At 44.5% G+C, this 12,324-nt stretch overlaps 1 protein-coding gene across 1 annotated transcript; it reads right to left on the reverse strand.

The window, feature by feature from the left end:
• Positions 1-2,158: 2,158 nt before the first annotated feature.
• LOC120058929 (solute carrier organic anion transporter family member 4A1-like) lies at positions 2,159-11,958 on the reverse strand. The gene is made up of 12 exons (XM_039007676.1): positions 10,912-11,958; positions 9,540-9,630; positions 9,102-9,223; positions 8,863-8,974; positions 8,342-8,496; positions 7,887-8,100; positions 7,387-7,406; positions 6,942-7,144; positions 4,486-4,664; positions 4,299-4,363; positions 4,046-4,194; positions 2,159-3,865 (listed from the first exon to the last, which is right to left on the reverse strand). Exons 1-12 carry the CDS (start codon positions 11,738-11,740, stop codon positions 3,686-3,688), a joined length of 2,319 nt encoding a protein of 772 aa, XP_038863604.1. The 5' UTR covers positions 11,741-11,958; the 3' UTR covers positions 2,159-3,685.
• Positions 11,959-12,324: the final 366 nt, after the last annotated feature.

Below are 12,324 nucleotides of genomic sequence, written 5' to 3' on the forward strand. Positions count from 1 at the left end.
ATGTTCTATATCATAGCTACTAATGGGTCATCATATATATATTTTTTTATATATTATCATTATGGTCACAACATCCACTGTTGTTTCTGTCAGTACATTGATTCATACTGTGTTTGGTTTTCTGTAAGTATGTGTATTTGAGCGTGATATCTTCATGAGTATTTAATGTTCATTAATGTGTCCCTGCGTTTATTTGCCACGGGTCATAAATGTAATGTCTGCACACAAACCAGACAAGACAGACAGCAGCGCTGCTGAGTTATGACTCACCCAGTATCCATGGAAACTGATCATTTGTCCCACAATCCTCCTACATAGTTTGTCTTTTAATCCTGTCTCTTTTTGCGTGACCTTGCTCATTTCTTTAATACTGTTCTATGAAGAACCCGGTGACTATTAAATCCTATTAAGTGCCCATGTTTGTTGTCTTAATGTTCCCTGTGCCCGTGTCTGTGTTTTGAGCTGTGGAGAAAAACCTTGTTTCAGTCATATTCATTGAATCCCCTGGAATTAAAAAAAGCTGAAATATTTGGCTGTCCCCATATAGTTGTGGGTTCTGCTGGCTGAGTAAGAGGATGAGAGAATGTGTTTGTTTGTTTGAGGAAGACACAAGAAGATACAGAGATACAGAGAGTAAGAGAGAACTGTGTCACATGTCACATGCATTTGTCATTTGTTTGGTTATGTGCATATACAGTACCAGTCAAAAGTTTAGACAAACCTACTCATTCAAGGGTTTATCTTTATTTTTACTATTTTCTACCATAAAGAATAGTAGTGAAGACATCAACACTATGAAATAACACATATGGAATCATGTAGTAAGCAAATAAGTGTTAAACAAATCAAAATATATTTTATATTTGAGATTTTTCAAAGTAGCCCCCCTGCTGAAAAACAAATGATAGTTCCACTGAGTGCAAACCAGATGGGATGGCGTATCGCTGCAGAATGCTGTGGTAGCCGTGCTGGTTAAGTGCGCCTTTAATTCTAAATAAATCACCGACAGTGTTACCAGAAAAGCACCCCCACACAATCACACCTCATCCTCTATGCATCACGGTGGGAACGACACATGCGGAGATCATTCGTTCACCTACTCTGCATCTCACAAAGACAGCAGTTGGAACCAAAAATCTCAAATTTGGACTCATGAGACCAAAGGACAGATTTCCACCGGTCTAATGTCCATTCCTCGTGTTTTTTGGCACAAGCAAGTCTCTTCTTATTATTGGTGTGCTTTAGTAGTGATTTCTTTGCAGCAATTCGACCACGGCCTGATTCACAGTCTCCTCTGAACAGTTGATGTTGAGATGTGTCTGTTACTTGAACTCTGTGAAAAATGTATTTGGACTGCAATTTCTGAGGCTGGTAACTCTCTGCAGCAGAGGTCACTCTGGGTCTTCCTTTCCTGTGGCGGTCCTCATGAGAGCCAGTTTCATCATAGCCCTTGATGGTTTTTGCGACAACACTTGAAGAAACTTTCAAAGTTCTTGAAATGTTCCGTATTGACTGACCTTCATGTCTTAAAGTAATGATGGACTGTCATTTCTCTTTCTTATTTGAGCTGTTCTTGCCATAATATGGACTTGGTCTTTTACCAAATAGGGCCATCTTCTGTATACCACCTCTACCTTGTCACAACACAAATGATTGGCTCAAATGCGTTAAGAAGGAAAGAAATTCCACAAATTATTTTTCAACAAGGCACACCTGTTAATTGAAAAGTATTCCAGGTGACTACCTCATGAAGCTGGTTGAGAGAATGACAAGAGTGTGCAAAGTTGTCATCAAGGCAAAGGGTGGCTACTTTGAAAAATATAAAATATAACACTTTTTTGGTTACTACATGATTCCATATGTGTTATTTCATAGTTTTGATGTCTTCACTATTATTCTACAAAGTAGAAAATAGTAAAAATAAAGAATAACCCTGTAAAGAGTGGCTGTGTCCAAACTTTTGACTGGTACTGTATGTGGTACATGCGAGAGAGTTTGAAGTGAGCAGACACATCCAATACTTTCAAACACTGATAAAACATCTAAACAAAACAAATGATTCCGTTGTTCACCTGTTGTTTAAAAAAACATGACATCTTAAGAAACATTTTAATAAAATTCATACGTTTCCATTTCATTTACAAAAGTACCAAAACAAAATCCAAAAGTCTAATTTTACGAAGTGCTAGGGAGTGAGGAGGCATAACAATAAGACTAGGAATGTTTGTGATTACACATACTCTCTAATGGCGGTCAAGCCCCGCTCTCCCTGTCTGGAGAATGGGGGAGAGCTGATCTGGAGGCATTTGGGTCCATAACAAATGAATACATGTAAAACAAAAACATGAGAAATGCAAATTACCAACACAAGTTGTAAAGTGTCATTACTGTTACATTAAACAACAAAGACTATATTTTAACACTTTATAGAACAGGGTAGTTCTAGGAGAGATTGTTTGTCATGGTAAACTTCTATGGGTCCATTTTTCAGTATAAATCATTAACTACAGCCTCTTTATACAAATATGTCTGGACAATATCAAATCATGCGAAAAACAACAAATTGAAAGACTATATGAGAAATCTGTGCTTTTAATTTCCATCATACATAAATTATCTAGATCACAAAACAGAAGAGAGATTGGGGCAATGCTACTTTGGCACACTTGTAGGTTTGGATAAGAGGCTTGTTGTTCTTGTTTTTATGGCAACTCATTCCATTAGTGCATTGTTCCTACAATTTATTACAACCAGCATACACTGTCGGAATAACTCTCATATAATACCATTGTCTAAATTCATCAGAGCTGATTAGTTTTAAAGTGCAGCAATGTGTCTGGTTGTGAAAAAGGGTCTTGGTATTACCCCTTCATACAAAATAGTTTGTCTTGTTGTATGACACGTGGACAGGATGATATAGCATCATCATCTTCATGGCCTCTCTTGGGTTTTGTCTTCACTTCTGTTAAATGGCAGCCTGCTACAGGTCATTCAATGTCATACATGTGCTAAAGGCTGTCATAAATAGGTGTGTGCTCTTCCATTTGTTAAAATATATGTGTGTTATTTTCTTCAATAGGTATAGTTATAATAACAGTAAGTGCCTTTAAATACTCTTGGTCTATAGTTTTTATATGTATTTCAATTCTGTTTCGGTGTAGATAAAAAATATGTATCTGTGATAGGGCAAGACAACAGGGTTGTTTTACGGGTGTAAATGCCTCTTTCAACACTCAGAAGGAATGCTTCATACTCATGGCATGACATAAGCTATACAAACAGCCCATATGTCACATCCCTTAGACCCTACTGGGAAACAAAACAAAATCTTAATTTAAAAATGTGATTTTGGACTGGTTTAAATCCCAAAAGCCATCAGGAGAAACCTCTTAGCTACTTCTCAGATTAACCTCTGACGCTATCTGTGACCCTAGTCTTTCATCACATAACACACACCCCAAGTTCAGTGGGCTGGCAGTGGAGGGCAGGCCAATGGGATGAACGTGGGGTCAGTAGGTGAGACATGCCCTGGGGTGATGTGTCTATGTGTTGGGAGTGGCTATGAGACGGGCATAGGCTGGCAGTGATGGGGGAAGCAGTACTACGCCACACACACCAACATACACGTGCGGTGAGATGTGGGGTGATACACACTGTAGTGCAGGGTGGGTGGGGTCTGAAGTCATCATAACCTGGTGTGTACATTGGCGATGATCTCTGGTGGAAGGTCCTTGATGGGGAGGTCCCCCGTCTCGCCCCCGCTGTCCCCCGGCCCATGGTCGGTGCTCTCACAGCTGCTCTGGGGCGACTCTGGAGGGGGCTTGTACAAAACACTGGCCAGCAGGAAGAACAGCGTGCCGAGAACCTGACAGAAAGAGGGATGGAGGGAATGAGACATGCACTATAGTTAAAGTAGGGAGAATAGAATTCTCTCTCAGTTAAACAAACATTTGATATGGTTACGAGTATAAAGAAAATCCTTGAACATAATCCACCTGCAACAGGCTTAGATAACAGCCCAGACAACTTGTAGGCCTTGAGTTACCTTGTAGATGATGCCAGCGATAAGGGTGTAGCGGCTCATGGCAGAGTTCTGGTAGAGATGGCAGGAGCCCTGCTCTCCACACTGGTCCTCCCACAGCAGGCATGAGATGTCGATCACAGAGCCAAATGCTATCGGGCCTGGGATCCCACCTTCAGGAAGAACATATCACATCATATAATGCTTGTTGTTGGGAATGTCAGGCTACAAGGCCATTAATCAATATCAAATCAAATTCAGCAAGCGCATACAGTACCTAGACTTCGCACCACAATCCATTGGATCCCCAGTCCAAAGGACCTCTGGTTGTCTGGAACACACCTGGAGGGGGAGAGCAGTTTAGAGACAGAGTTCACACACAGGTTTCTCTCTCATGCCTTGTTATAACAGGACTATACCACTGAGTTCTCTCTCTCTCTTTAGTCTGTCTGATCTGTACCCACCTGAGGGTAGCGGTGAGGGCTGGTATACTACACAGGAAGGTGAAGGAGATGATGATGAAGAGGAAGGTGAGGAAGGCTGGCATGTGGCTACAGGAGCTAGTGCATTTCCCATCCAATGCCAGGCCCTCCTGCCCCGATGTCACATTCCCACCCACCACACAGCTGCAGCCCGAGTACACCTGCACAGGGACACACCAGACAGAGTAAACACGTACAGTTGAAGTAGGAAGTTTACATACACAAGTTGGTTAGGACATCTACTTTGTGCATGACACGGATAATCTTTCCAACAATTGTTTACAGACAGATTATTTCACTTATAATTCACTGTATCACAATTCCAGTGGGTCAGAAGTTTACATACACTAAGTTGACTGTGCCTTTAAACAGCTTGGAAAATTCCAGAAAATTATGTTACGGCTTTAGAAGCTTCTGATAGGCTAATTGACATAATTTGAGTCAATTGGAGGTGTACCTGTGGATGTATTTCAAGGCCTACCTTCAAACTCAGTGCCTCTTTGCTTGAAATCATGGGAAAATCAAAAGAAATTAGCCAAGACCTCAGAAAAAGAATTGTAGACCTCCACAAGTCTGGTTCATCCTTGGGGGCAATTTCCAAACGCCTGAAGGTACCACGTTCATCTGTACAAACAATCGTACGCAAGTATAAACACCATGGGACCACGCAGCCGTCATACAACTCAGGAAGGAGATGCGTTCTGTCTCCCAGAGATGAACGTACTTTGGTGCGAAAAGTGCAAATCAATCCCAGAACAACAGCAAAGGACCTTGTGAAGATGGTACAAAAGTATCTATATCCACAGTAAAATGAGTACTATATCGACATAACCTGAAAGGCCGCTCAGCAAGGAAGAAGCCACTGCTCCAAAACCACCATAAAAAAAAACAGACTACGGTTTGAAACTGCACATGGGGACAAAGATTATACTTTTGGAGAAATGTCCTATGGTCTGGTGAAATAAAAATAGAACTGTTTGGCCATAATGACCATCGTTATGTTTGGAGGAAAAAGGGGGATGCTTGCAAGCCGAAGAACACCATCCCAACCGTGAAGCATGGGGGTGACAGCATCATGTTGTGGGGGTGCTTTGCTGCAGGAGGGACTGGTGCACTTCACAAAATAGATGGCATCATGAGGTGGGGAAATTATTTGGATATATTGAAGCAACATCTCAAGACATCAGTCAGGAAGTTAAAGCTAGGTCGCAAATGGGTCTTCCAAATGGACAATGACCCCAAGCATACTTCCAAAGTTGTGGCAAAATGGCTTAAGGACAACAAAGTCAAGGTATTGGAGTGGCCATGACAAAGCCCTGACCTCAATCCTATAGAAAATATGTGGGCAGAACTGAAAAAGCATGTGCACACAAGGAGGCCTACAAACCTGACTCAGTTACAGCAGCTCTGTCAGGAGGAATGGGCCAAAATTCACCCAACTTATTGTGGGAAGCTTGTGGAAGGCTACCCGAAACGTTTGACCCATGTTAAACAATTTAAAGGCAATGCTACCAAATACTAATTGAGTATATGTAAACTTCTGGGAATGTGATGAAAGAAATAAAAGCTGAAATAAATAATTCTCTCTACTGTTATTCTGACATTTCACATTATTAAAATAAACTGACTGAGGGGCCTCCCGGGTGGCGCAGTGGTCTAGGGCACTGCATCGCAGTGCTAACTGCGCCACCAGAGTCTCTGGGTTCGCGCCCAGGCTCTGTCGCAGCCGGCCGCGACCGGGAGGTCCGTGGGGCGACGCACAATTGGCATAGCGTCGTCCGGGTTAGGGAGGGTTTGGCCGGTAGGGATATCCTTGTCTCATCGCGCTCCAGCGACTCCTGTGGCGGGCCGGGCGCAGTGCGCGCTAACCAAGGGGGCCAGGTACACGGTGTTTCCTCCGACACATTGGTGCGGCTGGCTTCCGGGTTGGAAGCGCGCTGTGTTAAGAAGCAGTGCGGCTTGGTTGGGTTGTGCTTCGGAGGACGCATGGCTTTCGACCTTCGTCTCTCCCAAGCCCGTACGGGAGTTGTAGCGATGAGACAAGATAGTAATTACTAGGGATTGGATACCACGAAAATTGGGGAGAAAATGGGATAAAAAAAATAAAATAAAAAAATAATAAAAAATAAATAAAAATAAAATAAAATAAACTGACTGACCTAAGACAGGGAATTTTTACTAGGATTAAATGTCAGGATTTGTGAAAAACGGAGTTTAAATGTATTTGGCTACGGTGTATGTAAACTTCCGACTTCAACTGTATACTGGCTATCATTCATCTTCATTAACTAATGTATCGAATTTAACTAATTTATTTAATGTATCTTCATTCATTCATCTTCATCTAACACAGACCTGTTACACAGACCCTCCCCATCAATTTTTACAATTAGAGTTCTAACCAAAGTGAGATCTTTGCTGAAGGTTTGGTTCATTACCTGTCTACCTGTTGAGATCTCTGTGTGGTTGATTGTGCTGCATCCTGCATGGCATGGGGAGTAATACATCACACCGTCGGCTCCACAGACTGGGTTATAGAGCTCTCGTAAACAGTGGCAATCTGCATTACACCCCACCGTCAGGTTGCCCCCCAACAAAGAGCTGAGAGAGGGAGAGAGAAATAGAGTTGAATGGTTATTTTCTATGACATCCATGATTAATATGTGTTGCTCTGTATGCAGTAGTATTTATTCTACTGTGTTATTAATGTTAATTAGCCTGCAAACCAGTCTGTTTAGCTAAGGCTCCACTCCTTAAACTCTGTGTCATTGCAAAACTATTCGTCGGTATGTAACCTAAACAGACTTGTACCATGGCTAACTGTTGATCGTTTCGTGGAATGGAACTGGAATAGGACAATAAGGAGCTGGTCTAGTTGTTGACTAGCTAAATATATTAATTTGCTTGAGGGGGAATGTCTTGTCTATCACATTGTGCATAGACATGCAGCTGACAAACTAAGAGTTTTAAACTGTAAAATACTTGTCAAACAGCATACCCTCCTCTCCTCCCCTGGTGGGTTGTACAATCCCTCTGCTTCCTCTCTGTTTATTAGTATTCCACAGCCAGAGGGCATCAACTCATGTGTAATCAACTCAGTGTTAATGTGTGCTGCTTTAATGTTGAGTCATTGGTGTTGTTTACTGTGGGCTACTCTGTATGCTTTTTTTAGTCTCTTAAGATTTTCATAATTCAATTGAGCTCGTCCTGATTTTCACCTAAATATCCTTACCATATGATAACATAACATTACAGAAATAATGTCAAATAATCCTTCTAAAGGACACCGATGGTCTGTCTGTTCATTGCGCCTGGTCTGGGTTTACCTGTTGCGGAGGTTGTTGGCTTGCTCATAGTACTGTTCATTGTACTTCTTGTTGTACTGATGGCCCGGTGGCAAGTTGCTGCGGTAGGGAGCAGTCACCCCGGCCATAGGGGCATTGGGACAGTGGATGAGGAAGATGAATATGGCCAGTAGACTGACGAGGGCACACACCATGCAGAAACGGATGATGCCACGGCAACGTAGGTTCAGCTTCTTCACAATGTAGCCGCCCAGGAAGGTGCCCCCCCCACCCGCGGGCACCACCATGTAGCCTGGTGGGAGGAAAGGGAAGGTTAATACCCATGTGTATGTGAGGGACGAGGATGGATGAGGATGGAAGAGGATGGAAGCATAACTAGTTAAATGGTAGTAGTGTGACTAAAAGAAGAGAAGTAGATGAGGTAGGGTCCTAATATAGTGGAGGGGGTAGGTGGTGTTTCAAATATACAATGTGCTAGAAGTGCATGTTTGTGTATGGGGTAATGTTAGTTGTCTGGTTCAGTAGTCTCTCACCGAACCATGTGGCTGCCTCAGATGCACTCAAGCTGAACTGAGACTCCAGGAACTTTGGGCCAAAGGTGGACATGCCAGCGATGAGGGTGGCCTCCGTGGCCCCCGCCAGACACAGGAAGAGGAAGGGAGGGTTCTTCAGCAGGAGCAACACTGACCTGGAGAGAGAGAGAGCGAGTGAGAGAGAGCACGCAAGAGAGATCTCTTTAGTAAGACCGTATCTTCTTAATTAAAGGTCCATCCCTGACCCTGGAAAAGACAGCCACAGTGAAAATAAATACTTTACTACCATGTTATACGATGTAATCACTGTCCTGTTTCCTCTCAGTAATCCCCTGTTGCCATGGAGAACCAGCTGGCTTTCTGAGCCCAAGTGGGGTACAGGACACATAATAAACACTGTAGCTATGCATGAAGGGATTACACTATCGTATATAAGTCTTATATCTGTGTGAGAGTTATGAAGTAAGAGTGTAGGGCTTTCTGGTGGTCCCTCTTGTGCCCTAGAGTGTATGGTCTCCTACCTAGGCATGTCCTTCACTGACTTCCCAAACTGAGGGTCTGATGCACTGGCCTGACTGCCATCTTTCAGCTGGTGGGCCTCAGACACACGCATGGCCACATACTTCTGAGAGCCTAGAGAGAGAAGGGGGAAAATAGAGATATTCATGTTGATGGCAAAGATTGGGTTAGTTGCTGATCTGATTGTTTAGTGTTCTGTGTTCTGTGGTGCTGGTGAAGTGACAATAAATTGGTAAGTAACCTGGTAGTTGGCGTGGGTAGCCCAGGATGGGCAGGGCGATGACCAGCGCTGCTGCCCCTCCTGCAAGGAAGCCAATCCACCAGGCCCCCACCCACAGAGGGTTCTCTGGAGTCAGCTCCGTCCTACACACAGGGAAGGGGCACAGAAGAAGGAATGAAGAAGATGAGAAAGAGACAAAGAGGGAGAAAGAGTGTGCTAGGGGCAATAATTAAGTTGAGAGCTTTTTGGGGGGGATTTGAGCAAAGGTTACACTACAAATGGCCACTAGATGGCACTACTCTTTATCTGTAGAAAGATTTTGCTCTGCTGCCATCTCCAATTTTAAGGTGAACCATTTTTATACAGTCTATGGGTCTAACTGATCTACGTTAAGTAGCTAACTCCCTGAGGTTAGTCCAGGTGTATGGTAGGTGGAGACAGAATAACTGAGGTACTCACGTCATGTGAACCTCTGTATAGATGTTGAGAAAGTGTCCTCCTAGAAGGTACCCTGCTGCTGGACCCACGATGGCTGCTGTATAGAAGATCCCTAAGGAAACAGAGACCAGAGGAGAGCTGCGTGCGTCAGTTAGGGACTTCCTACTTCCTTTCAACTGAGTAAAAATACCTAATTGTTCCTGCTTTGATGGTTTGGTTTTCATCTGTGTTGTTTTATTGTGATAGATAAGCTCGCAGAAACAGAGTGCGTTCACTGAATCCTCACTGGGGTCAGCAAGGTGGAGAATGTCTTTGATTGCCTCTGTTGCCTTTGAAATTAGGATAGCGGGGGAGAGGCCCAATTCAAGGGCATATTATTGATGTCTGTGGTGAAACTGCTAAATGGAAAGATGGGAAGTCTAAGGGAGCCTGAAAGGGTCAAAATTGTAGGCCTCATTCTGGGTGTGACATTGATCCTCCTTGATGGTAGGTCAATAGGGAACGTCAGATGTGGCGGGGGTTTCTGTGGCTTGTCTGCTGAACCTCAGGTGGAGACATAACGTCGCACACATCCAATTTCAACAACTTTCACCTACAATCAAGCTCAATCAACAGGGATGTAACAGTCTGTTATTGTTTTAGAGTTAAATACTGCCTTTCCGAGCCATTAGATATACAACCCTCACTTTCACATCTAAGACCTATTTTTTACTGAGTCTTTCTCCGATGTGTGACATCTCGAAGGTCTAATCTATTCACCTATTACATCAGTGAAGCAGGCTCTGCTCTCATCCGGACTACTTTTCTGTCATTATAACTTGTCTGACAAGTCTCACAGCATCCTGGTTACTGCTTCTGTGCAGCGTGGGTCATTCTGTGGACACACCTAATGGAGAAGTGACCACAGGGTTATAGATCACACAGGATATCAGTCATCACAGCAGCCACAAATACTGGCAGCACACTTCAAGAGTAGCATGACGCGAGTCTAGACCCCTCAAACTCAACTCCACTGCATTTTTTCATTGTTCCCCTATAGTCAGGGACTGATTTAGACCTGTGACACAAGGTGGGTGCAATTAATTATCAGGTTGAACAGAAAACCAGTAGGCTACGGACATCATAGGGTAAGAGTTGAGTACCCCTGGTTTAGACCATGAGCACATCAAGTCATCTACAGTTCACAGTTCCTTTGACACAGTACATTTGGTGTTTTTAGTTACGTTAAAATCAAATATTGTAACATTATTAAACACAATTAAAACTATTCTCTGATGGATGACAAATATATGCACCACATCAAATCTGAAAAGTACACCTGAGAAAATACACATTCCTAAAAAGATTAGATAGAACAATGGTACTACAGTCAGCGTTGTGCTTAGTGACTCACCAATGTACACTGGAGCATAGCTGGACTTGACGTTCTCGTCCAGGTAGGTGACCCCCAGAGTGTACAGCGGAGTGGCTCCCACCCCGTGCAGGAACTGGCCCAGCATGAAGACAAAGCGGTAGCTGGACAGGCCCCCACCCTCGCTATCATGGCAAGGGCTGGTACGGTTTCCTGTGCACACCCCTGTCCGCTCAGGAATGCTGACATGGTATGGGGGAGTGGTGAAGTGAGGCAGGGCGAACACCAGAGAGCCTAGCGCCATGACTAGCACCCCCCAGCCCAGCCAACGAGGCTTGTGCCCCGTCCCACCAAAGTAACTGACGAAGGCCAGGCACACACAGGCAGCGATGTCGTAGGAGCTGGCGATGAGCCCAGCCTGGTAGCTACGCAGGTCAAAGCGCCTCTCTATGGAGGTCACCACGGTGTTGATGAAGCCATTGATGATCATGCCCTGGAGGAAGGAAGCCACACAGAGGAAGAAGAGCACCCAGCGAGGGGTGTTGAAGGTCTGGATGGCTCGGGGCGTCAGGGCCCCCCAGCCACACAGCCCTTCTGAGTCCGTGGGGATGAATTTGAGGCCCAGGGGGGTCTCTGTGGGCACCTCAACCCCGTAAAGCTGTCCAGGCAGAGGGGCAGACGCCCTGGTGAAGATGAGGTGGCCAGCAGGGCCTTCTCCAGCAGGGCTGCCGGGGCCTGAGCCCACTGGGCTATCCTCGTGAGAGTTCAAGGGGCTGGGTGTATCCAGGGAGGGGCCTATGGGGCCGTTCTGGAGGTCCAGGAGCTCCTGCTTGGAGCTGAAGGAGGTGTCGGCATTAAGTAGGATGGGCATGGCCCCAGGGAGAGGCTCTCTTAGAGGGAGAGAGGGGGCTGGGAGACAGGGTAGTATTTTGGGGGAGGGAGAGACTGCTAAAATATAAGGATGCTGTTCTCCTGTAGGCTACTGTCTGTACCCAGTATGTGTCTATGCCATGGAGCTGTCAAAGTCTCTGCATGTGGAAAGCACAGCTCTGCAGGAGGTCCACTATATCGGGGAATGGACAGGACGTGCCATTCTGGAGCCTTTGGGAAACTTCATCCTAAAGAGATGAGAGAATAGAACATATTTTGAAAATATGAAAATGTTGGGATAAAAAAAATCATGATTCTAATACAACACATTAATTTAATACAATTCTTTTGTCTAGTGCCTGCTGACAGAGGACATCTGTCTCTGGTTGGGTTTAGCCAGGTCTCATGGTACTGTACTACACTGACTATTATCCTCCTGTGATGGTGCCAGAGCATTGGAGTGGTCCAGAGGACCAGAACAAAACACTAACGGGATTAGCCGGGAGCTTTAGCACAACTATTACTGCTTTCTCTTATCTGTCCAGAACCACAGGTTTCCCCCAACAAACACAGCCCAGTGGGCTA

The sequence above is a fragment of the Salvelinus namaycush genome, chromosome 14, assembly GCF_016432855.1.
Source record: "Salvelinus namaycush isolate Seneca chromosome 14, SaNama_1.0, whole genome shotgun sequence".
NCBI lineage: Eukaryota > Metazoa > Chordata > Actinopteri > Salmoniformes > Salmonidae > Salvelinus > Salvelinus namaycush.

What these genes read in the sequence shown, in the direction of transcription:
- LOC120058929 (XM_039007676.1), bottom strand. Translation starts at nt 11,740, where the DNA reads ATGCCCATCCTACTTAATGCCGACACCTCCTTCAGCTCCAAGCAGGAG. An exon ending in CTATGCTCCAGTGTACATTG is followed by an intron (nt 9,631 to 10,911) that starts GTGAGTCACTAA and finishes CTGTTTCCTTAG; the next exon opens with GGATCTTCTATACAGCAGCC. An exon ending in TGAGGCAGCCACATGGTTCG is followed by an intron (nt 8,101 to 8,341) that starts GTGAGAGACTAC and finishes TCCTCCCACCAG; the next exon opens with GCTACATGGTGGTGCCCGCG.